The sequence below is a fragment of the Microtus oregoni genome, unplaced genomic scaffold (assembly GCF_018167655.1).
Source record: "Microtus oregoni isolate MIOR12 unplaced genomic scaffold, Mior012 000023F_ref0000262, whole genome shotgun sequence".
NCBI lineage: Eukaryota > Metazoa > Chordata > Mammalia > Rodentia > Cricetidae > Microtus > Microtus oregoni.
The window spans coordinates 1635687-1659849 of record NW_024543082.1 but is presented as its reverse complement, the minus strand read 5'-3'; the positions used below and the strand labels follow the sequence as shown (position 1 = coordinate 1659849).

Here is a 24163-nt window from a genome sequence, read left to right as displayed (position 1 = left end):
CCTCCCACCCAAAGAAAAGGGTGTTATTTATATTTTATTAATGTTTATGTGTATGGGTGTTTTGCCTGGATGCGCACTATGTATGCAGTGTCTGTGGAGACCAGCAGAGGGCGGTGGATTCCCCAGAACTGGCGTTGGAGTTACAGCTGTGGCAGAGCAGGGCCGGCTCCAGCTCCAGCTCCTTGCGGTTTGTTTGCGCTCTCTTTGTCACCGTAGCGTCAGCCTGACTGCAGCCTCCCAAGCCCTCCAGCTCTTCTAGGAGTAAACTGATGGAACTATTTCGAAGATACAAGCAACTGTTGGGACGTGCTTCCTTCTCAGAGATCTGCAAGGTGCATTCTCTCCCACACCCTGGGCTCCTCTGCTTGGATTGCGCTTCAGTGTTCTCCTGTATGGTTAAAAGTCTGAGCTCACCTCCAGGGTTTGAAACCCCACCAATTCCTGAACGAAAAAAAAAAAATCCATCAACCCCTCAAACTCACCAATCCCTGGGCTCACCACAAGTTCAGGACTTGAAATCACATCAATCCTTTACCCAAGCCCCACAAAACCGAACCCCACCCCCCAAGCCTGTCTCCTGCTGCTCCTCGCCTTAGCAGAGGCAGCCACCCTCTTGTGTCTCTCCCGATAGTTCTTTTGTGTAAGGTTTGTTATTGAAGGGACACCGGCCCACTTGAGCACGTGGCTCTAGCAGGTCTTTCTCGCCCTTCTCCCCCAATTCCTCCGCATTGTTAAAAACCATTAGATTTATAAAGCCAGCCAGCCAGCAGGTCTATTCCCATATATGGCCACTTCCTCCTCCTGAGCTCCAGCTATCGAAAGCCCCCTTTGGTTCCCCTAATTAACATACCCAATCAAAATATACCACAGTGTCCTAGCCCATTCTCCCCCCCCCCCCCCCCAGACAGGGTTTCTTTGTAGCTTTGGTGCTCGTCCAGGAACTAGTTCTTGTAGACCAGGCTGGCCTCGAACTCCCAGAGATCCGCCTGCCTTTGCCTCCCGAATGCTGGGATTAAAGGCGTGCGCCACCACTGCCCGGCTGTCCTAGCCCATTCTAACATAGACCCCCCCCCCCTTTCTTTCTTAAAATTTAGGCCTGTAAGGTCATTTGTTGTTTTCTGAATCAGAAAGAAGCCACTTTTTTCCCCCCGCTTAATAAAGCATCTCTCTGTGAAAACAGGTGTTTGTGGTTTGTGCCTACTCCGGGGGTCCGGGAGGGAACCTCTGCTCTGGGGAGGCAGAGGGGGACGTTCTTCAGTTGTGCAGTGTGACTTTATGATAGTCCTTGGCTCCAGAATGCCAAGATACTTTTCCCCTAAGAGCTGTAACACACTGTCACTCCAAGATTACCCAGACAGCCAATCTCCAAATTGAAAACCCACTGTTGAAACAGTCCTTGTGGGTTCACTTTCTTTTACCTCTTTTGCATATGTAGGTATTCTGCCTGCATGTGTCTCTGTGCATCACATGTGGGTGGTGCCCAAGAAAACCAGAAGAATTACAGATAGTTGTATGCCAACATGTGGGTACTGGGAATTGAACCTGGGACCTCTGGAAGAGCAGCCAGTGCTCCTAACTGCAGAGCCATCTCTCCAGCCCCTGCTTTTTTGTTTTGTTTTTTCGAGACAGGGTTTCCCTTGTAACAGTCCTAGCTGTCCTGGAACTAGCTCTTGTAAATGAGGCTGGCCTGGAACACACAGGGATCCACCTGCCTCTGCCTCCTGAGTGCTGGGATTAAAGGTGTGCGCACCTTTGATCCAGTTCTTTGTTCACAACAGGGCAGCAGGTCTGTCACTATCAGATCTGGAAAGTCGAAACTTTGTTTCAAATGATTTAAAGACATATCAAAACAAAAGAATCCAAAAACTTCAATGTTCCATTCTTCCTTGCTGAAAATAATTCCTAATTTAAAATTCTTATAACTAGCGGGTTGTGGTAGTTTGTGCTGCTACATAAATGCTAAAAAGGCAGAAACATGAGGATCCCAGAAGCTCAAGGAAGGCCAGATTATTCTTCACGGTTAAGAGGGTAGCAGGGTCTATGAACAGGATCAATGTACACCCCATTCATGTATGAGAATGGCATACACTTTATACCCATTATGCATGTTCTAATAAAAAATTAAAAAGCTAAACCTAGCAAAAAGCGGCCAGATGGAGTAGTACAAGCTGAGCTTTCTAAACAATATGGAGTATTTTAAAAACATTTAATGTTACTTTGACTAGTTATTTTCAACATGATTCAGAATTCCAAAGTATTCAAAGGAAGCATTTTTGAGAAACTCTCTGTTGTGCCTTTCCTCTCTCTCTCTTTTGGGTTTCTGTTACAGTCCTAGCTGTCCTGGAACTAGCTCTTGTAGACCAGGCTGGCCTACAAGATGGCTTGGTAGTCCAATGTTAAGAACTACATGTTAAGAACCAAGCTGCCCTCTTCCTTTCCACAAGCATGCTGCAGCACACAGCTTCCTACCTGCCCAATAAATGGATGTAATTTTTTTTTTTTTTTTGTATGTAGCTCTGGCTGTCCTGAAACTATGCAGGCCAGGTTGGCCTCGAACTGAGATCCGCCTGCCTGTCTCAAGTGCTCAGATTAAAGGCATGTACCACAATGCCCAGCAACTATGTTCTGAAGTTTTATGGTAGTTTTGCTATAATGTGTAACTTCTAATTTTTATGTAGCCAACTTTTGTTTTGGCTTTTGATACAGAGTTTCACTTGGGCTAGGAATGTAGCTCAGTGAGAGAATGCTTACCTAGCATGTGTGAGGCTGTGGGTTTCCCCTCTAGCACCACAAACAAGGTCTTATATGCAGCCCAGCTCAGCCACCAAATAAAAATCCTCATACCTTAGCCTCAATAGGGCTGGCATGTACCACCTGGTTTGTAGCCATTCTTTTTTTTACTACAGTGTAGTAAAATAAACAGGAGTCAATTTTTCATTAATCATTCTTTTAATTAATTATATTTATTTTTAGAACTCACAGAGATGCCCCTGCCTCTGCCTCCCAAGTACTGGGATTAGTTAGGGATATACCACCATGCTTGGCCTCTTTTTAATTTTTTGATTTTCAGCATCCGCACAATGTTAATACTCTGATAAAATTGAATGTTTTCCACATGAGGAAAAAACAGTTTACTAATGACCAATAAAAAATATAATACTTTCTAACACAAAGGCATAAACAAGAACAACAGAAAGATTAAAGGAGAAACTACAAATCTCAAAACCAACTTCAGTCAAGACAACTTTCCCACAGAGCAGCAGGTGGGGAAGTGTATAAATTCTAACCACAGCACTCTGTGACCTGTTTTTCTTCGTCCCTTTGGTCATGAACTATTCCACAAAGATTCCATGTGATAACTTTAAATTTAGAGTTCCAACACGTAAAGCATTAAGTTAAAAAAAATACCAAGATGAACATAAAAACAATCTTAAAACTTGGAAGAAAAACTCAAATGACAAAAATGTGGATCAAGTCAAACACTGCAGCAGGACAGTGAGTTCACTGTGTTAACAGTAAGTGGACGCCAGGACCCAGAAGAAATGCTAGTGGAACTATGGTCTGCTGAAAAGTTATTTGTCTTAACGAAAGGAAAGATAACAGTAAAAGTTCAAATTTCACAAGATAAAGTCAGTTCCCTTTGGATTTACCTTGCACACAAACACAAAGTCTGAGCCAGTAAGCATTGAGGGTGGTAACGCAGGGTATCCAACAGAAGCCTATGGTACACTTTTCCTGTAGTAAATTCCTTTCTCTAGATCAGTAAAAATATCCCAATATTTGCCAAGATACCATGGTGTGAAAAGCTGTAGACCCAAAGTATTTCTGTCACAGGGATGAAGGAGAATGTTCTGCCCATTCTGGACCCAGGTCCTGCTACAGTTCCAGTGACCCTAACTGCCAACCCACCACTCGGCCCCATCCCACTCTGCAACCCTTTTGTGTTAGCAACCGAGCAGCCTTTTTGTCAACGAGTTGGTGTAGATCCTGATCCACCCTAAATCACACGAAACGCTAGAACGCTCAGATTAAAGCAGGTACGGGAATGAATTACTTTAGTGTTAGGCTCCTCACCCCTTCATAACAAAAGAAAGGCCGAAAGAGTTTTGGAAAGGGAATGGCACCTGAAGATGTCCTAGCCTAGGCATTCTTATACCTGTAAAGACTGTTGCAGTCAGAGCATAGCAGTTATTAATAACATATTAATAACAGAAACAATTCGTAAGGACCTCTCCTTATCACTGATTTTTGCAGAAACGTATTTGTAAATTCTTCCTTGTAACCACACCTTAAAACAAGAGTAAGTGTGCTTGCTTAGCAGAAATTGATGACACACCTCTCAAGAGCTTATGATGGAAAAGTGCTAGTTTTACAATACAGCTTTACTAGATTACAGAATACTCTCTTTACCCATGCTTTGCTTGGTTCATCTCTGAAACATCTGAAGAATACTTCTCTGTGAATTACTAGGCTGTTGGGAATAAGTGCGTTTAGATACATTACTACAATCATCTTTAGCTGAATGTGGCATCTTTCTTCCATTAACTGAATCCTTCCATGTGCTTTTGAAGGGTTGCCTATACTCATCTTTTGTGCTCCTCTGAGATTTTGAATGCTCTGCATCAGTCTGCTTGACGGAGTTCCTATCTTTGGAGTTCTTCCTCTGTCTGTGCAGCAGCCGGTCTGGGGGTGAAGATGTGCGCAGTTGGTACTGATTGGGGGAGCCTTTCTGCCGGTTGAGCACCACTTGCTCTTTATCCACCTCCTTCTGAAGCTGCAATGCTAACAATCGGTCCTCTTCTTCTTGCTTGTGTCTCTCAAAAAGCATACGCTCCAAATCTAGCAGTTTTTGTGTAAAATTCACTTCTGTTTCTTCTTGATCTGAGGACTTGAGGAATACTTTCCTTCTTTTTGCAGCAAAGCATGGATCTATGACTGCTTCAAACACAGATTCCTGGTTTTCTCCTTCGGAAATCTCTTTTCCAACCACTAGATGATACACTCTACTTTCTGGAACTCGGTTACCATCAGCTAACTGGGTCATACCTGACACAGAGCACTCATTTTCTACTTTACCACAAGGCTTAACTGTAGCTTCGTTAGAGCAGGACACTTTGGCTTTAGTTTCCTCATGATTTACAACACATATATCATCAGGATTGGTTGATAGTGTTTCAGCTGCTCCTTCAAGGCACTGTTCGACATCCCTGGCACACATCCATGGCACAGATGACTCTACTAAAGACCCCAAACCTTGTTCTTGAGTTTCTAGGTAAACCTGCGGAGAAAGTATTGGCATATCATCTTTTTCAATTTCTGTGTCTTGCCACCCAGGGCTCTTCATGTCACTACTATCAATTTCCTGCAGAAAATAAAATTACTGATTACATAAAGGGAAACCGCACTATATAAACCTCCTACATTGATACCATAGGTGAACACTATCACATGTTACTAATAAGGTATGTTCTTGTCACCTTTGCTCCCCCTCATCCCACCTTTCCTTCCCCATTTCTTCTCTTGTTCTTTTCATTCCTTTTTTGGTTTTTCGAGACAGGGTTTCAATACGTAGCTTTGCAGCCTGTCCTGGAACTAGCTATTGTAGACCAGGCTGGCCCCAAACTCGCAGAGCTCTGAGTGCTGGGATTAAAGGGGTGCACCACCATCGCCCAGCTAGGACAATTCATTTCACTCCCATGAAAACCTACAATAAGCTCCACAACTATACTCAGCATATGACCGATAGCTGGCATAAGGACTCGGCCTCTTTCATCTTTCTATCTTTCTAGATCTTCTCGGACATTTTGAAGATTTTGTTAAGTGTGCACGTGTGTGTCAGGGGCTATATGAACATGAGTGCAAATGTCCAGAGAAGGCATTGAATCCCCTGGAGCTGGAGTTAGTCAGTTAAAGTAAATGTTAGGAACCAAATTAGGGTCCTCTGGAAGAACACTGAGGAAACTTAACTGAGCCATCTCTCCAGCCCTTCTTTGGTATTTTAACGAAGTGACTATGTGGATCTCTTCTGAGGAAATCTTTTTGAGATAGGGTCTGACAACTTACTGATCTGATCTGAAACTTTGGAAAAGAGATTCTGCCACTTCAGCCTTCCAAATGCTAGGACTACAGGTATATGGCATTGTACTCCAAAGGATTTTTGTTTTTGGTGTTGCTGGGGACCAAACCTAAGACCTTGCCACAGTCTGGGCTAGTGCTCTTCTACTGACAGCCAGAAAGTTGTTTGTGGCTTTTTTGTTTGTTTTTTGAGGCAGGGTTTCTCCATGTAACAGCTCTGGCTGTCCCAGAACTCACTATGTAGACCAGGCTGGCCTCAAACTCAAAGAGACCTGCCTGCTTCTGCATCCCAAGTACTAGGATTAAAGACATGTGCCACCACCACCTGGCCAAAGAGTACCTTTAAATGCAAAACTTGAGGTACATGGCCTTACAAGGGGAACTGTAACAAGATTATTACAATACTTAAAAAACAAAAGTGTGAGGGGGGCGGGGGCGGTGGTGGCACACGCCTTTAATCTCAGTACTCAGGAGGCAGAGGCAGGCGGATCTCTGTGAGTTTGAGGCCAGCCTGGTCTATAAGAGCTAGTTTCAGGGCAAGCTCCAAAGCTACAGAGAAAGCCTGTCTCGAAAAACCAAACCAAACCAAACCACCAAAAAAACAAAAACAAAAGTGTGAGTTTAGAGTAGTGTTGAACGCCTTTAATCTCAGCAAGCAGGAGACAGAAACAGGTTGATCTATCTCTGTGAGTTCAAGGCCAGCCAGGTCTACATAGTGAGTTCTAGGACAGCCAGAATTAAGACCTTGCCTAAAAACAAACAAACAAACCCAAAGAAAAAAACAAATGTGCAAGAGTTGGGGGTGTAGTTCAATTGGCAAAATGCTTGCCTAGAAGTCCTGGATTCAAACCCTAGTACCACATAACACCAAGATGTGGTACACACTCAAAACTCCAACACATCCGAGGTACAAGCAAAAAGATCAGTAGTTCAAGGTAAGTACTATTACTAGCACTGAGGTTTGTTGTCTACATTAAACATGAAAAGAAACACTAAATTTGAGATTCACAATATACACTTTCTTTTTACTTAGCCCTTAGGTAAAGAACTTAATTTGCAAGGCTGGAGAGATGGTTCAGTGGTTAAGAACATTGGCTACACAGCCAGAGGACAAATCCAACTTCCAATATCCACATGAGAATTCACAGCCATCTTTAACTCCAGTTTCAGGGATCTGTCGCCCTCTTCTGGCCTCCATAGGCACCATGGACACAGACATACTTGGAGGCAAAACATACCATCAATTCCTTTAAAATTTATTTTGGTTTTTTGAGGCTGAGTTTTTTTTTACTCTGTGTATCCTTGGCTGTCCTGGAACTTGCCCTGTAGACCAGGCTGGCCTCGAACTCAGATCCACCTGCCTCTGCCTCCTGAGTGGATTAAGGGCGTGCACCACCACCACCCGACAAAATACACACATTTAAAAAAAAAAGCCAAAGCCCGAAGTAAGTGACTTATAACTCTGACTAGGTTTATTCCTTCCAAGACCCCTGAGAGCTGTACACTAGGGATGTTCCCAGGAATAACTGACTTTTCTGGAAACAGTGTCTTGCTATATAGTCCAGAGTGGCATGAAACTTGCTATGTAGTTAAATTCGCAGTCATTCGGCCACAGCCTCCAGCACCCTATGTGAAAGGATTACAGGTCCCACCATCCTGCCCACAAGGCACTGTGACATGGCGTTTGCGTGCCACATTCTTGTTTGGTGTTACTCTTTAGAGCAGCACTTAGGGTCCCCTTCAACACAGCCCTTCTGAAGCGTCCTGCTGTCCATCTTACAGTCTTCTAGCTAAACCAGTGCAGAAGAGGGCTTTTCAGCTGTGTAAATGCCGTCACGTCACCAGAGATTAGAAACCCTTGCCCAGAGCCAATTCCAGCCGCTGCCTATATTTAGAAACAGAGCTCAGCTGGAGAGTTGGTCAGAGCACTTGTTGCTCTTGCAGAGGACTCAGATTTGATTCCTAGCACCTACGTGGCAGCTTTCAATCACCTGTAACTCCAGTTCCAGAGCAATGCTCTCTTATGACCTTCTTGGGCACTAGACATTCACATGTTGTACACACACATACAAGCAAAACATTTATATGAGGCTTAGTAATTAAGAGCACTGAATTATTTTTCAGAGGACCTGGGTTCAATTTCCAGTCCCCACATGGCAGCTCACAACTGTCTTTAACTCTAATTCCAGGAGATCCTATACCCTCACACAGATATACATGCAGATGAAACACAACGCACATAAAAAAAATAATAAATAATATGAGTTGGGTATGGTGGTGTATACATTTAATCCCAGCTCTCAAGACGCAGAGGCACGCGGATCCCTTGTGAGTTTGAGGCCAGCCTGATCTACAGAGCACATTCCAGGACAGCCAGGGGCACACAAAAAAAAACTCTGTCTTGAAGGCATCCACTGACAGCAATGGCAGAGCCTCTCTGATAACAGACAAAAGTATCTGTTCCTGGCTCATTGGAGAAAAAGTGAGCTGAAGACAGCACAGGTTCTAATAACTCACAGCAGGAATCAACAGTCACCAACATACCTTAGACATGCAGCTTTTATCCTCCTCATGTACAGCTGCAGACTCAGACTTCAATTTAGGTGACAAATATCTTAAAAAAAAAAAAAGTTAAGTTTACTAAAACTTGAATGCTTTGAAAAAATTCAATGCTAAAGGTACACTGAACCACTTATGCCTAAAGGTGGCATGTTTGCTGGATATTTAACTTACTGGAGCAGATTACATCTCCAGGTCTCAGGTGAACTTTAAGACACAACCTGAAACCGTGAGTACTCCACAGTCAGAGTGCCTGGCGAGCAACTGGAGGTTCCTGCTTCCTGCCTAGCAATGCAGAGGGTGAACATGGGGTGTGGGGGTGTGGGTGGGGAGTTCAGTACAGTATTTTAGTGTAAAAATAGAATAGGAAGAAAAGGTCATATTATATATCTCATAATTCTTGGATAGAACTTAAAAGGCTGACAGGATCAAATAATAGAGACCACAAAGTTTCTCAAAATTAATGAAAGTATCATTTTAGGCTGGGAGTGGTGATGCATGCTTTTAATTCCAGCACTTGGGAGGCAGAGACAGGCAGATCTCAGTGAGTTCGAGGTCAGCCTGGTCTACACAGAGAGTTCCAGGACAGATTCCAAAGCTACAGAGAAACCCTGTTTCTAAAAACAAAAACAAAAAAAGAAACAGCTTACAGCTGGGCAGTGGTGGTCCATTCTTTTAATCCCAGTGTTCAGGAAGCAGAAGCAGGCAGACCTCTGAATTCAAGGGCAGTCTGTTCTAGAGATAGCCAGGGCTACACAGAGAAACCCTTTCTGGGGGTAGGGGGAATTTATGGACGAATAGAAACATAAACATGTAAGAACCATATGAATCATAGCAACAGGAAAGGATTATCACTGGAAAGACCTGGAGTGATCACAAATTTTTTTTTCTGTGTGTATGTACACTATTTTTTCTTTTATTTTTTGAGATTATAATTACATAATTTTGACATGCCAAAGTAGGTGGGGGAAAGCACACAAGACCTCAATCTAAACGAAGAACTATACAAGCAACCAAGGAATGCCAAGAATGGGAAAAATAGTTTTTACCAGGGAAGAGATCAATAACTGGTTACCTAGTACCAACTGGTCAGCCCTGAAAACATGTATACAAGTAACATACAGACTGAGCAGGTTAGATTTAGGTATATGTATATAAATAAATACATATTAATGAAACATTTAATTAATACAATTAATGAAAAAAGAAGCCATGAATTCAAAGGAAGCAAGGAGAAATACATAAGAATGTTTGGAGGGAGGTTTTCTTTTTTATTGAGACTGGGTCACATAATATACATACAACCTTGGTTATCCTGGAGATCCTTATATAGACCAGCCTTGAATTCAGAACTCCACCTGTCTCTGTCTTTAAAATGTGGGAAATAAGGACATGTGCCAACATGCCTGGAATTTGTGTAAATATTTTATATCGTAATTCAGAGGGTCATTCTGACATGCAGAAATTCCATAGGAAATACTGAAGATTGGTGCAATTTAAAATATACATGTGTATATAAATATACATGGTGGTACAGGTCTTCAATCCCAACATTTGGGAAGCAGTGGCAGGCAGATCTCCGTGAGCTCAAGGCCAGCCTGAGCCTGACAGAGCAAGTTCCAGGGCTATACAAGAGGAACTTGTCTCAAAAAAGAAAAAAAAAGGGTGTGTGTGAAATACATGCAATTCCTTCAAAAAAGCTTAAAACACATATACATACTGTTTAATGGTGTTTGGCGGGGTGTGTGTGTGTGTGTGTGTGTGTGTCTGGTTTTATAAAGTTCCCTCTCTATGGAGCCTCTTCTTCATATCTCCTTAAACTAGACTTCAGTTTCTCATCTCTTACATACTGTGTGTGTACAATGGGTTTGAAGTTTCTGTTAGCACACGCTTGCCACTGTGTGTGTGCACCAAGGACAACTGTGTGCAGTCGGTTCTCTCTCCATCTTTACATGGCTTCCAGGGATCTACAGATCGCCAGGCTCGTTCTCCAAGTACTTTTATCCATTGAGCTGTCTTGCCAGTCCTCATCTTTTACATTAAAAGAAGATTTCTTGCCAGGTGAGGTGGTACACAGCTTTAATCTCAGCACTCAGGAGGGAGAGGCAGGCAGATCTCTCAATCTGAGCCCAGCATGGTCTACAGAGTGAGTTCCAGATCAGCCGGAGCTACACAAAAAACCCTGTCTCAAAACAAAAAAAAAAAAAAAAGAAGAAGAAGAAAAATCTCCTCAAAGGGAACAGGAACAATCTGCTATGCCCCTAATTTCTCTCTTTTTTTTAAATTGATTTTTATTAAGCTCTACGTTTTTCCCTGCTCCCCTGCCCTCTTCAACCCTCCCCCAAGGTCCCTATGCTCCTAATTTACTCAGGAGATCTTGTCTTTTTCTACTTTCTACTTCCCATGTAGATTATATCTATGTAAGTCTCTCTTAGTGTCCGCATTGTTGTCTAAGTTCTCTGGGACTGTGGTTTGTAGGCTGGTTTTCTTTGCTTTATGTTTAAAAACCACCTATGAGTGAGTACATGTGATAATTGTCTTTCTGTGTCTGGGTTACCTCACTCAAAATAATGTTTTCTAGCTCCATCCATTTTCCTGCAAAATTCAAGCTGTTGTTATTTTTTTCTGCTGTGTAGTACTCCATTGCATAAATGTACCACATTTCCTTATTCATTCTTTGGTTGAGGGGCATTTAGGTTGATTCCAGGTTCTGGCTATGACAAAAAAAAAAGCTGCTATGAACATAGTTGAGCACACGTCCTTGTGGCACGATATTATGGCCGTTTTTAACAACAGAAAGAACAAAGGAAAGGCTTCTATTCTGTGTTGGTTGCCAGTGATGGAGCATACAAGGACAGATTCCAATCTTTGGCTCCTGACTGGTAAAACTGTATCTGTAACTTGGCGCAGGTGTGTTTATGGTTTAGCACTTATAGACCCCACCACCGCTTCTGCGTGGGGCTGCCAGGAGAAACAAGGCCAAGTCCTTGTCTTGTAGCCCTGATCCATCAGTGTCCCGCTTATGTGGTGATTTATTAAAGAATTTTGAACTCATAAGTGTCTCTCCTTCCTCATGGCACACAATGGACATCGAAACAGGGTTTCTCTGTGTAACAGCCCTAGCTGTCCTGAAACTAGCTTTGTAGACCAGGCTGACCTTGAACTTACTACATGCCTGATGGAGACCCAGTGCTGTGGAATAATCCTGTACATTGTGAAAATGTGTTGTTTTCATTATTGATAAAGAGCTGATTGACTGATAGGCAGAGAAAATACTGGAGTCAGAGGAGTCACAAGAGACGGAGAGGAAGCAAGACATGCTGAAGGACAGATAAAACCACGAGCTTCAGGGCGGCACATAGATTAATAGAAATACCTTAATTTAAATTGTGAGAGCTAGTTAGTAATAAGCCTGAGCTACTAGCTAAGCATTTGCAATTAATATTAAGTCTCCGACGGCTGTTGGGACAGGAAAACTCCACCTACAATCTTAGATCAGTTCCCAGTGTGGCCCGTAACTGTGGCTCATACCCATCCACAACTCCAGTTCCAGATCCTTGGATTCAATGCCCTCTTCTGGCATCCTAGGACATCAGGTACACATTCAATGCACTTACATACATGCAGGCAAAACACTCAAACACATAAAAAAAATCTTTAAAAAACAAAAGCTCATTAACAAAACTTGATGAATTGGTGGTCACTATGAACAAAACCCAAAGGCATACAGTAGCTATCAAGGGATAAATGGCAATCATATTTACTTACTTTTGAATATCTCCAAAATTTTTTTGTTTGTTTGTATTTTTCTTTTGTGACTTGTTTGTGACTGCATCTGATTTTCTGGAACTCGAAGGAGAAGTCAAAATATCTTTCTTGTAGTTATTGTTCTTCAGTCATAAGAAAAACATACAAAGGCATTATTAACGAGAACTTTATGAAAAGAAGCTTTGAATTCTACAAACTCAAAATTCTTAACATTTTTCAAAAACCGAATTTTTTAAGTTCTTTGAAGAATACTGAGCATGTACATACTTCACTCTCCTTACCTAGACTTTATTTTGCAATAGGCATTCACATAGCATTTACATAGTATTACAGATGAAAAGACATGATTTAAAGTCCATGGGAGGAGGCAAGATGGTTTAGTGGCTAGGTGTTCATGCTAAGCCTGACAACCTGAGTTCCATCTCAGGACCCTTATGACAGAAACAGAACCAACTCCACAAGCTGTCCCACTGACCTCCGCATAAGATGCTGTGGTACATGTGTGTATACACACACACACACACACACACACACACACACACACGCTCATCAAATACATAGATGTAATACACATAAGTACACAGGAGGATACGTTTGGGTTATACACAAAGCTGTGCCATTTTACCTTAATGGTAAGATTAATGAGAAAAAAAAAAAAAGAAAAGAGGGGGCTGGAGAGATGGCTCAGAGATTAAGAGCATTGCCTGCTCTTCCAAAGGTCCTGAGTTCAATTCCCAGCAACCACATGGTGGCTCACAACCATCTGTAATGAGGTCTGGTGCCCTCTTCTGGCCTGCAGGCATACACACAGACAGAATATTGTATACATAATAAATAAATATTTAAAAAAAAAAGAAAGAAAAATTCTAGGTATACTTCATTTTGGTGAAATGTATTCTCAGATATTTTTCAAAAGTAGGGGAGTTAACTCAGGGGTTTTGTAACCTCAGTATTTCAGATACCCTAGGTCTCACTGGAGACAGTACTCAACATGGCTCAATCCCAGAGAATCCAAGTCAGTTTAGCTTAGAGTAGGTATGAGAACTTGTACCTTATTTTTAAAATATTTTATTGATTTCTTCATGTATGGTGTTTTGTCTGTGTACATGTATGTAAGGTACTGGGGATCAAACCAAAGTCCTCTGAAAGAGCAGTCAGTACTGTTAATGCTGAAACATCAGTCTAGCCCCTAAGAGTTTATATTTTAAAAGAAGCCTATGTGGGCTCAAGGTATATATAACTCAGTGCTATAGCTTGGCTTCAACCTACGCCACTAGGTTCAGGAACCCTTAGGTTTTAGTGTATGTATGTTTTACCACCTTGTCTTTCATTATTTTTTATAAACAATGTCACAGTAAGATAAGGAAATCCAGGTTCAACATATTATTTAAGAATTAGGCTAGGAGGACCAGTGCGATGGCTCAGAAGTAAATGTACTTGCTACAATGTCTGGATACCTGAGATTGATCCCCAGAACTCACACAGAGGAAGGAGAGGACTAACTCTTGCAAGTTGTCCTTTGACCGCCACTCAGGTAGTGCCCATACATTAAATAAATTAAATGTCAAAATAAAATCAGGCTGAGGGTATAGCTTACTTGTTTAGCATACCCAAGGTATGGGATTTGATCTGTACCACTAATAAATATGTCCCCAACTGAAGTAATTAAGTAACAATACACAAAAATGTATTAGTCATAAAAGTTTGTTTGCTATTAATTTTTTTGTTTTGTCTTGGGGTTAGGGAGCTGACTCAGAAGTTAAAGCCACTCACTGCTCTTCTAGAGGACCCAGTCACTTCCTAGCACCCATGTCAGCACCCACTGCCCAGAATCCCCAGCTCTAGAGGAGATGATGTCCTCTTCTGGCCTCTGGGGACATCCAAACACATATGACATATAACTCCCCCCAAATCTTTAAAAATAAAATACATTTTTTTCTCCTTAAATAGAACAAAGATATTAAAAAAAAAAAAAAAAAAAACAAACCTTAAATTGTTGTGAGGCTTCAAAGCAATGTGGGTATCTGTCAAAACTTACAATACTGATGCTGAGCCTTCTTGCCAGCTCTTCATCCCCTTTCAGCTGTTCTTCCATCTCACTTCTCCTTCTTTCTGTCTGTCTTTTTTCTTCCTCCTCTTCTTCCGCCAACAATTTCTGTATGTATTCCTCACTGGCTTTGTTTTCTTCTTCCTTGCTGGCTTGTCGTTCAGCCTCCACCTTAAAAATAATAGGACATTCTTGAAAATTGGAGAAATGGCTCAGTGGTTAAGCCATTCCTTTTAAACTGGCTGCCTTTCCAAAGGATCTGAGTTCAATCCCCAGCACCCACACAACAGCTCAAAACTGGCTATAACTCCATTCCCAGAGGGATCCGATACCCCCTTCTGGTCTCCACAGGTACTGCATATATACCCTGCAGAGACATACATGCAGACAAAACACCCACATGCATAAAATAAAAAGATTAAAAATAATAATAGTAATAAAAGGCATTCTTTCTGAAATTTTTTAACACACTCATTTCACAACAAATGTAAAAAAACGAAAGCAAAAATTTCAAATCTCCACAGGCAAACAGCAGTTCAAGGTCCTACCTCAGGAAGCCCACCCCAGCCAGTTCAACAAAGGTTTGGCCAAAGACTCAAATCTCTTGCCCTCAGTTCTCACAAGTTTCCCCCACAGTACCACACAGACACTCAATGTTTCCTCAGCTCATGGAAAGTAACATGCTAAGACAGACCTAACTGCCTCTGCTGCTGCTCTCTTTAGCACAGCAGACAGATTTACTAAAGAGAGAGAACTTCTGAAAACAGAAGGAGAGCCAAGAGAGGAATACCCTAGACCTAGCTGCTGTTGTTGCTTTTTTTGTTATTTATTTATTTATTTGTTTGTTTGTTTGTTTGTTTTTCGAGACAGGGTTTCTCTATGGTTTTGGAGCCTGTCCTGGAACTAGCTCTTGTAGACCAGGCTGGTCTCGAACTCACAGAGATCCGCCTGCCTCTGCCTCCCGAGTGCTGGGATTAAAGGCGTGCGCCACCACCGCCCGGCCTGTTATTTATTTTTTAAAAAAGAAAGCAGACTATCTTTTTCATTATACAAACCAATCCAAGTTCCCACTCCCTCCCCTCCTCCCATTCCCTCCCATTCCAGGCCCACCCAATCCTCAGGGTAAGTAAGGCACATTGCTTTGCAGAGGGTCCAAGGCCCTTCCTACAACATCTAGGCTGAGCAAGGTTTCCATCCAAAAAGCTAGTACATGCAGTAGGAATAAATGCTTTTTTTTTTTTTTTTTTTTTTTTTAAACAAAGGGTTTCTCTGTGTAGCCCTTGCTGTCCTGGAACTCACTCTGTAGACCAGGATGGCCTCAAACTCACAGAGATTCATCTGCCTCTGCCTCCTCCTGAGTGCTGGACTAAAGACATTCACTACCATGTTTGGCATTTATTATTTATTTATCAATATTATTTGTGTGTGGAAACAGGAGGATCACTGGGGCTTGTTGACTTCCAAACAAGCTGATTAATTGGGCAGAGGGAGAGGTGGAGAAAGGCAAATCTCAGGTTCAGGATACATTTTGTCTAAAAGGAGTGGGCAGAGAAACGACAGAGGACATCCACCTCCCTCTGTGCACACCCACTACCTTTCTAACTAACAGAACCTTGGCTTTGTGGTGGGGAGAGGGCTGGCTCAGTGTGCTAGAGTGCACGCTATTCAAGCATAAAGAACTGAGTTTGGAGTCCCAGCAGCACATAAAAGGCAAGTGTGTCAGCATCCATCTGAATCCCAGGTGTTCATTCATAGGTTAGCCAGAGAAGCTGAGGTTCCACGTGAGACTCCAGTTCAAAAAACTAAGTTGAGAACCGTCAGAAAAGATACCAGAAGTCAATTTCTGGACTCTACGTGCATGGGCACACATAAAAAAGTCAAGACTCGCCAGGTGGTGGGGGTGTACGCCTTTAGTTCCAGCACTGGGAGGCAGAGGAAAGTGGATCTCAGTGAGTTCGAGGCCAGCCTAGTCTACAAAGTGAGTTCCTGAACAGTCAGGACTGTTATACCAAGAAACACTGTCTCAAAAAACAAAAAACAAACAAAAAAACAAAGAAAAAACCCAAACATTTGACTTTAGCTGGGTGTGGTAATACACACCTATAATCTTAGCACTGAGAGGCTGAGGCAGGTGAACTGCTGGAAATTCAAGGCCAGCTAGCTGGGTTAGATGGGTGAGATTCCCTCTGCAATTCCTTCCTTCTCCTAATTAAACAAAAAGTCTTTCTGGAAGTCATATTGGGTGAGTAAAATGTTCCAATTCTATTAACAGTTAGAAGCAGCTGCTGCAGCTAGTTCAAAATGAATGCTTACCACAACAGCTTTTGACCCTAACTAAACTCACTGTGAATCCTCTTCCCATTCATCCATGTTTTAGACGCTGCCTCCATGAATAACAAACTTGTCATCTGCACAGAACTGAGCTTCCTGTAAGCCAACAGCTCTTTACTTGTTAGATCAGCCTTATTTCATAATAAAGCTGATACCACATTAGAGCTTGTTTGCTTCTGAAGTTTCATTCCCTCCCCATCACTGGCCAAAAAAAAAAAAAGAGAGAGACCCCCCTTTTAGGATGTTCACAGTGTGCTCCTCTGTAGTATATTGGTGCTGAGCTAAACACACAGCCCGATTTCATATTTAGCTGTGTTACCAACACAGACTTTAGGTTAGAAAAGCAGCCCTCAGTGACACTCTATCTTGAAAATCAGGAAATTGGCCTTTAACAAAAAGAAGCACTGGGCTTGCTTCCACAACAGCAGGCCATCCCACAAGTACAAATTTGAACTGGTGTATTTTATTTCCAGCACGTGGCCTGTCGAGTCTTATTTCTGAGTTAGTAATAATTCAAGCTCCTAAAGGAAATACCAGGACACAGGAATCAGTTATTTTCTTTATAGAGAAAAGCCAATTACTAACTCCAATGTAGCTAGTCACCTATACTATCGGCACTGAAGAGGCTTACGGCAAGCGGATCACCAGTTAGAGGGCAGCCTAGGTTACACAGAGACAGACAGTCTGTAGGACAGACAGAGATACAGAGCAAGACCTCTCAAAAACATAAGCGCCCTCCTAGTATCACACTAGCGAAGCTCACATGCTGCACTGGAAGCTGAACCTTTACCCACCGTGTGCTTCAGTCACCCCTGTATACAAACTTACGTCCCTCACTAAACCACAATCTACCACTTTACCATCCTTTAAAAGGTAAAAACTCCAAGGAAATCAAGGAAATTTTTATACTTAAATGCTTAGGCACCACTAACTACATATATAGTAAGTACCTAATATCTACACAGCAAGATATCTAAAAACAAAAAGCACTAGTATTTTAGTATGATAGTTATATAAACATACTATATATAAATCTTGAGATTTCTGAGATTGAAAGTATAACAAAGACATTTTCAACAAAATAAAAAATCAAAAACTAAGCTATTTCATACCCACCTTGCTTATCTCCTCTTCATACTCTCGTCTCAGCTCTCCAGGTTTACTCAACAGACGAACTGGCTGGCAGTCATCAACTGTTTCACATGGGGAGGAAAACAGTATTAGGGCAACAGAACTTTATGACCAACTTTGTGAGGCGTGTGAATGCACGTGCATGCAAGCGTGCACGCGCTTACACACACACACACACACACACACACACACACACACACTCCATAAAAATAACTCTAAAAAGCCAGGGGGAGGGTGGTGGTGCACGCCTTTAACTCCAGCACTCAGGGGAGGCAGAGGCAGGCAGATTTCTTGAATTCAAGGCCAGTCTGTCCTATAAAATGAGTTCCAGGACAGCTAGAGCTGGTACACAAAGAAATCCTGTCTTGAAACCAAACCAAAATACCTGTAAAAGGCAGAGAGCTAGAGATGTGGTTCAATAGCAGAGTCCACATCTGGCATGTACCAGGCCCTGAGTCATAAAAAACCAGTAACAGAGTATCAGGGGGAAAAAAATCCTAATAGTACCCTAATATCATATTAAGAGATTAAGGAAGAGGGAAAATAATCTTTAAAAACTGAGACAATTTCAAGCTTCCAACTTGTGATCCTTGTGCCTCAGATTCCTGTTTTAATTAGAAGCATGAGCCACAAACCACCAGGCCCAGCTGAGCCTTCTCATGTAACTTAACACATGTAAATTAAAAAAGATAAAAGTGTTTGGATGGGCATTAACGAAAAGTCAGAAGTCACACAGACGTCTTAGAACAAAGAATCATTAGAATATCCGAATTTCCATTTTGTAGAAACCAATGCAGGCAACAGTGTGGTGATATTTTGTTTGTGCTTTAACAAATAAAGCTTGCCTGAAGATCAGAGTGCCTAGCAAGCCACACTAGTCTGTCATAGAAGAAGCCAGGCTGTGGTAGCACACACCTTTGATCTCAGCACTTGGGAGGCAGAGGCAGGTCAATCTGAGTTCAAGGCCAGCTGAGAGATTAAATCAGTCTAAAAGAGAAACAGTCAAGTGGTGATGGCTCACACTTTTAATTTTTTTTTTCTTTTTTTTTTTGGTTTTTCGAGACAGGGTTTCTCTGTGGTTTTGGAGCCTGTCCTAGAACTAGCTCTTGTAGACCAGGCTGGTCTCGAACTCACAGAGATCCGCCTGCCTCTGCCTGGGATTAAAGGCATGCGCCACCACCAGGCCGGCTGGCTCACACTTTTAAGACCAGCACTAGGCAGATAGTCTGAGGGATTCAGTCTGAGCATGCAATCTGAGGTTTCATAGAGACAGTAGTCAGTCTGAAGATTCGTAGAGACAGGATAGTCCCTTTGATCTAAGCATTGGTAGAAGTAAAAGAACTCTCTAGTGGTTGGCTGCTGTTTCTCTGATCGTCAACATTAACCTCTATATCTCACTCCGGGTTTTTATTATTAAGAACAATTAGAATTCATGCTACACAGAGTGATAAATAGGAATCTTTTGCTTGCTTTGCTTGAAAATTTGTTGGACAATCAGTCATAAGTTGTCATTTCATAGTTACATTAATTTCAAGAGATACAGTTGAGAAGTCTGCCACTATTAGGGAATCAGAATGATATATGAAAAAAACTAGCATCGTGTACTTACTGATATACTGTGCAGAAAAAAAAGAAAAAACCATGTCTCTAACTCCAATCTAAAATCCACTAATTTTGTTCCTGTAGCCACTACTGCTATGACAAAATGCCTCATAAACAATCTGAGAGAGGAAGTTGATCTTGGCTCATACAAAGGTTTGCACCCATGGTTTTATGCCCTGTAAAAGCTAGAAACATGGTGAAAAGGCTTGGTAAGGGAGAACTGCTTACCAAGACAGCTGCTAAGAAGCAAAGAAACAGAAGGAACCAGGAACAATATACACCTTTCAAAGCCATTCCCCAGGGAACAGTGTATTTCCTCCAGACAGGCCTCATCTCCTCCCATTTGGTATGAATTTATCAGTGGACTGGCCCATTGATGAAGTTAGTACTCTCTTGATACAATCACCTCAGTAAGGACAACTGGGAACAGTCTTCATACTACATTAAAACTTTAACAATTCCTTCTAATGCGTGAACAGTATGTATATTCTGTTGTATGTATGTATATATACATACACACATTTAGTTTATACGTCCCTCGATGACACTTGGGCACTTCTACTTTTTTCCAATTCTTATATGCTATATGTTTTACAAGTTTGTACTAATACATTCTCATATTACAAATACAATTAAGATGAACCTTCCTTTTCATATTTGAAACCATCTGAAATTTGAAAATATCTGAAAACAGAACTTTCTATAAAAAAACTTTCATTTGGATAACAAAAGCATAAATTCAGCACTTGGAAGGCAGAGGCAGGCATATCTCTGAGTTTGAGGCCAGCCTAGACTACAGAGTAAGTTCCACGACAGCCAGGGCTACACATAGAAACTCTGTCTTGAAAAACCAAAAGAAAAAAAGGGCAGCTTAAAATCTAATTACAATAAAAACGTTGCAGTTTAATAAGTTAGCTGTTTCTGGCAACATCCTCTTATGTTTTGATTCAGTTCTTCCATCTCTTGCTCTTTTTATGGGTCCTGTACCTTACCCATCATCTTGCTTCCCTTCCCTGGACTGTTCTCTTCCTTTGGGTGCTCCAGGATAGGCAGGTCTCCTTCCCTTCAGACATCTTTTTATCTAGGGATTCTTGCTGGCCCTCTATGATTTCTTTTCCACAAGTCATCCAAATGAGTATGAAATTGTAGTATCACCTTTATCTCTTGTGGTTTTGATTTGTACTTCCCTAACGACTAATGTTATGGAACATTAATTACTCTATTAACAATATTCAGGTGTCTTACTAGTAAGCTGGTAACATGAATATCATTAATGGAGTAATATCTAAATTTTTTGCCCACCTCCTTTCTTTTCTTTGAGACAATCTCACTATAACTCAGGCTGTCCTGGAATGTATAAAGAAATGAGCCACCTTACCTGACCACTTTGCCGCTTTTCATTGGATTCCTTAAGCTTTTTGAGACAGATCTCACTAGTCCTGGCTATACTGGAACTGCTGATGTAGACTCCCTGATGAGTTTCTTTTCCAAGTGGGTTATTTTCCGGATGAGTTATTTTTTAACAGGGTCTCACAACACAGGTCGATCTGGCCTAGAATTTACAGTGACCCTCTTGCTTTATTTCTTACCATCTATGATTTGCAAATATATGCTTCTATTTTGTGGGTTGTCGTTTGTTCTCTTGATATCTTGGCTATTTATTGATCAAGTAAACTTTTTTTTAATACTAAGAAGAGATTTCTGAGAGTTGGAGAGATAACTCAGTAAAGAACACGTACTGCTGTTCCCCTCGAGCAATCGTGTGTGTGCACGTGTGTGTATGACCAAAGTATCAAAATATATATACCCTACCCCTCCCTCTCCTGTCTATCCCACTACAATATCTCAAATGGATCATCTCAGTGACTAAAGAAATGAGAACTTAGCATACTTCATCTCAGCACGTGGTATAATGCCAGCTCTATAGTTTCTCTACTGTATACTGTGACTTTTGCCTTTGTTGTTTTAGAGAGAGGATATTTCTATGTAGTTCCGGCTGGCCTGGAACTCCCTAAGACCTTTATCTCAAAGTTTTACTAAGATTGTCTCCACAAGCCGGGCGGTGGTGGCGCACGCCTTTAATCCCAGCACTCAGGAGGCAGAGGCAGGTGGATCTCTGTGAGAGTTCAAGGCCAGCCTGGTCTACAAGAGCTAGTGTCAGGACAGGCTCCAAAGCTACAGAGAAACCCTGTCTCGAAAAACTAAAAAAAAAAAAAAAAGATTGTCTCCACTAAAGAAACTGAAGATCTAAATAAATGGAAAGATAACTTTCATGGATACAGGACTTTATAATAATTGGTAAAATCCCAATGTCCCCAAGCGCTAAGTTTAAATGCAATCCAATCAAATTTCCAAAGGCTTTCAATAGACATTAACAAGTAGTTCTAACTCAGGAAACGTGTAATCCCAAACTGACGACAAGGTCAGCCCCAGCTGCACAGCCTATTCCAGGGAAGCCTGGGCTACAGAATATTTGGGGGGGAGGGGGTGGCGGTGTTTGTTTTGGATTTTTCAAGACAGGGTTTCTCTGTAGCTTTGGTGCCTGTCCTGGAACTAGCTCTTTGTTGACCAGGCTGACCTCAAACTCCAGGCCCACCTGCCTTTGCCTCCCAAGCAGTGGGGTTAAAGACCAGCACCACCACCTGCTGTTTCCTTTTAAGCAGAGGTAGAAAGCTATAGTAGTCCCAGAGCACACAAGGCACAGCAGGCTGACCTTGAACTCAGAGGTGCCTTCCAGCCTCTGCCTCCCCAAGTGCTGGGAACAGAAAATGCAGGACCACACCCTGTTCTAAGAGGTACTTCAAATGGGTGACTATTAGCATCTACATCTCTACGAAATGGGTTTTCTCATATGTTATGTTTTAAGATTAGTTGCTTAAAATGGATACCATGGCAAATTTTGTTTTTTCGTTGTTGAGACACCGTTTCTCTGTGTAACCCTCACTGTCCTGGAATTCCCTGTGGAAACCAGGCATGCTTTGGACTCAGAGACCCGCATGGCCCTGCCTCCCGAGTGCTGGGATTATTGGTGTGCGCCATTCTCGGCCACATTTTGTATTTTTTTTTTTAAACACATAATAGAAGAGTACACCACAGACCACATTCAAGGCCCAGAAGAAAATATGAATGGCTTTGTAACACAGGCAAAGTGCTTAAAGACTAGGGACCAGTTTGTAGCCTTTTGCACCCCAAGAATGGAAGAGGCCAATGAAAAATGACTGAACTAAATAGTCCTCTTTTTCTTTTCCGAGACAGGGTTTCTCTATGTCACAGCCCTAGCTGTCTTGGAACTAGCTCTAGTAGACCAGGCTGGCCTCGAACTCAGAGATCCACCTGCCTCTGCCTCCCGAGTTCTGGGATTAAAGGCGTGTACCACCACACCCCAGCTTTTCCTTCTTTTCTTAAAATAGAGAAATGACGGTTCCCTCTCTAAACGATTTTGGGATTAAAAAAAGAAAGAAACCAAATAACCTTGTTGACCTTACTCACCGATTTCCTTTGATTCTTGCCCAGAGACTCTAAGCTTGCATTCTTTTGCATAGTGTTTTTGGATAATCTCCCATAGGTCTGTATTAACAAGAGAATTCCTTCGGGTATGATATCGAGTCCACGAAGAGACTCGGCGGCGACAGAAGGGACAGCACAGGTTGGCCTTTTCAACAGTCGATTGAAAGCACGGGTTACAGAGCGTGTGGTTGCAAGGAAGGGTTACCGGCTCCAGTAGGATTTCCATACAGATTCCGCATTGACAGTCGGCTAAGGAAGGGATGGCGTCTTTGGTTGCAGCCATCTTCCTATGCTAACGAGGCCTACCCAACGTCAACACCTGAAAGAAATCAGAGGCGTCTTTCGGCTCACCACCGGATGGAGAAAGTCAGAGAGCGGTTTGGTCTTTAACCTGACACACAGCAGTGTGTTGGAACCCAGACGGGCTGAACTTCCCCGGGCCGGAGGCAAACAAACAGGCGCTGTGATGCCCCGCGAACAGTTATGCCCTGCGTCCAGCAAAGGAATGGACAAACGTTCCTTGGGGAGCGCGGCGACCTCGGGCCAGAGCGTGGTTCCGGCCCCCCGCGCCGCCGCCGGTCGGCTCCAGCTCCCCTTCTCACCAGGTGAGGACCCGCCTTTTTGCGCGAGGCCGCCGGGCCCGCCAGGGCCGGAAGCCGGGAGACCGCCGCTCCCGGAGCGCCCCGGACAGCCCGGAAGCCGGGCGCGGGTCGCCGCTGGACTTCCGTCTCGCCGTTGCGGTGGAGGCAGCCCTCCAGGGTCCGCGCTCCAGCTTCTGGCCGCCCCACGGTCCCGAGACGCAGCCGCTCAGACCCGCTGGCGTGCCAGCCAAACTGTTTACTGGCGGCAGGAGCGGGAACACGCGACCAACAGACGTCACAACTGCCCGCCAGAATAGCAATTCTTGCCCAAGGATCCGCCCAATTGGGCGGGACCGGGGCTGCGCGCGCCGTCGCGTTCCACCTGCTAGATGCTGCTCCTCCAGGCTTTGGTGGTTCAAGTTTTGTTAGTCACTGGCTGAAAGGTAAACTCTAAACAAGCTCCAAACGGTATTTTTTTTTATTAGTTATCCTCTTAGAACTCTTTTTTTTTTTTGCCAGTTTTGTTTCTCTCTAGCTTTGGAGCCTGTCCTGGAACTAGCTC

At 42.7% G+C, this 24163-nt stretch overlaps 1 protein-coding gene across 2 annotated transcripts; it reads right to left on the bottom strand.

Moving 5' to 3' along the window:
• Nucleotides 1-2952: 2952 nt before the first annotated feature.
• On the bottom strand, nt 2953-23907 carry Rnf168 (ring finger protein 168). Of its 2 annotated transcripts, none has more exons than XM_041672769.1 (6): nt 23003-23907; nt 17897-17973; nt 14441-14620; nt 12403-12524; nt 8620-8689; nt 2953-5362 (listed from the first exon to the last, which is right to left on the bottom strand). In XM_041672769.1, the coding sequence occupies exons 1-6, from the start codon at nt 23301-23303 to the stop codon at nt 4427-4429; spliced, it is 1686 nt and encodes a 561-aa protein (XP_041528703.1). In that variant the 5' UTR covers nt 23304-23907; the 3' UTR covers nt 2953-4426. The 2 variants fall into 2 exon arrangements, with proteins under 2 accessions (XP_041528703.1, XP_041528704.1); XM_041672770.1 differs by having other exon boundaries at nt 2953-5278.
• Nucleotides 23908-24163: the final 256 nt, after the last annotated feature.

Bases quoted from the DNA above. Each gene is read 5' to 3' on its own strand.
- Rnf168 (XM_041672769.1), bottom strand. From the start codon at position 23,303: ATGGCTGCAACCAAAGACGCCATCCCTTCCTTAGCCGACTGTCAATGC. The intron at 17,974-23,002 runs GTGAGTAAGGTC...CATGTGAAACAG, and splicing joins GCAAGAATCAAAGGAAATCG to TTGATGACTGCCAGCCAGTT. The intron at 8,690-12,402 runs GTAAGTAAATAT...TTTTTTTTTAAG, and splicing joins AATTTTGGAGATATTCAAAA to ATATTTGTCACCTAAATTGA.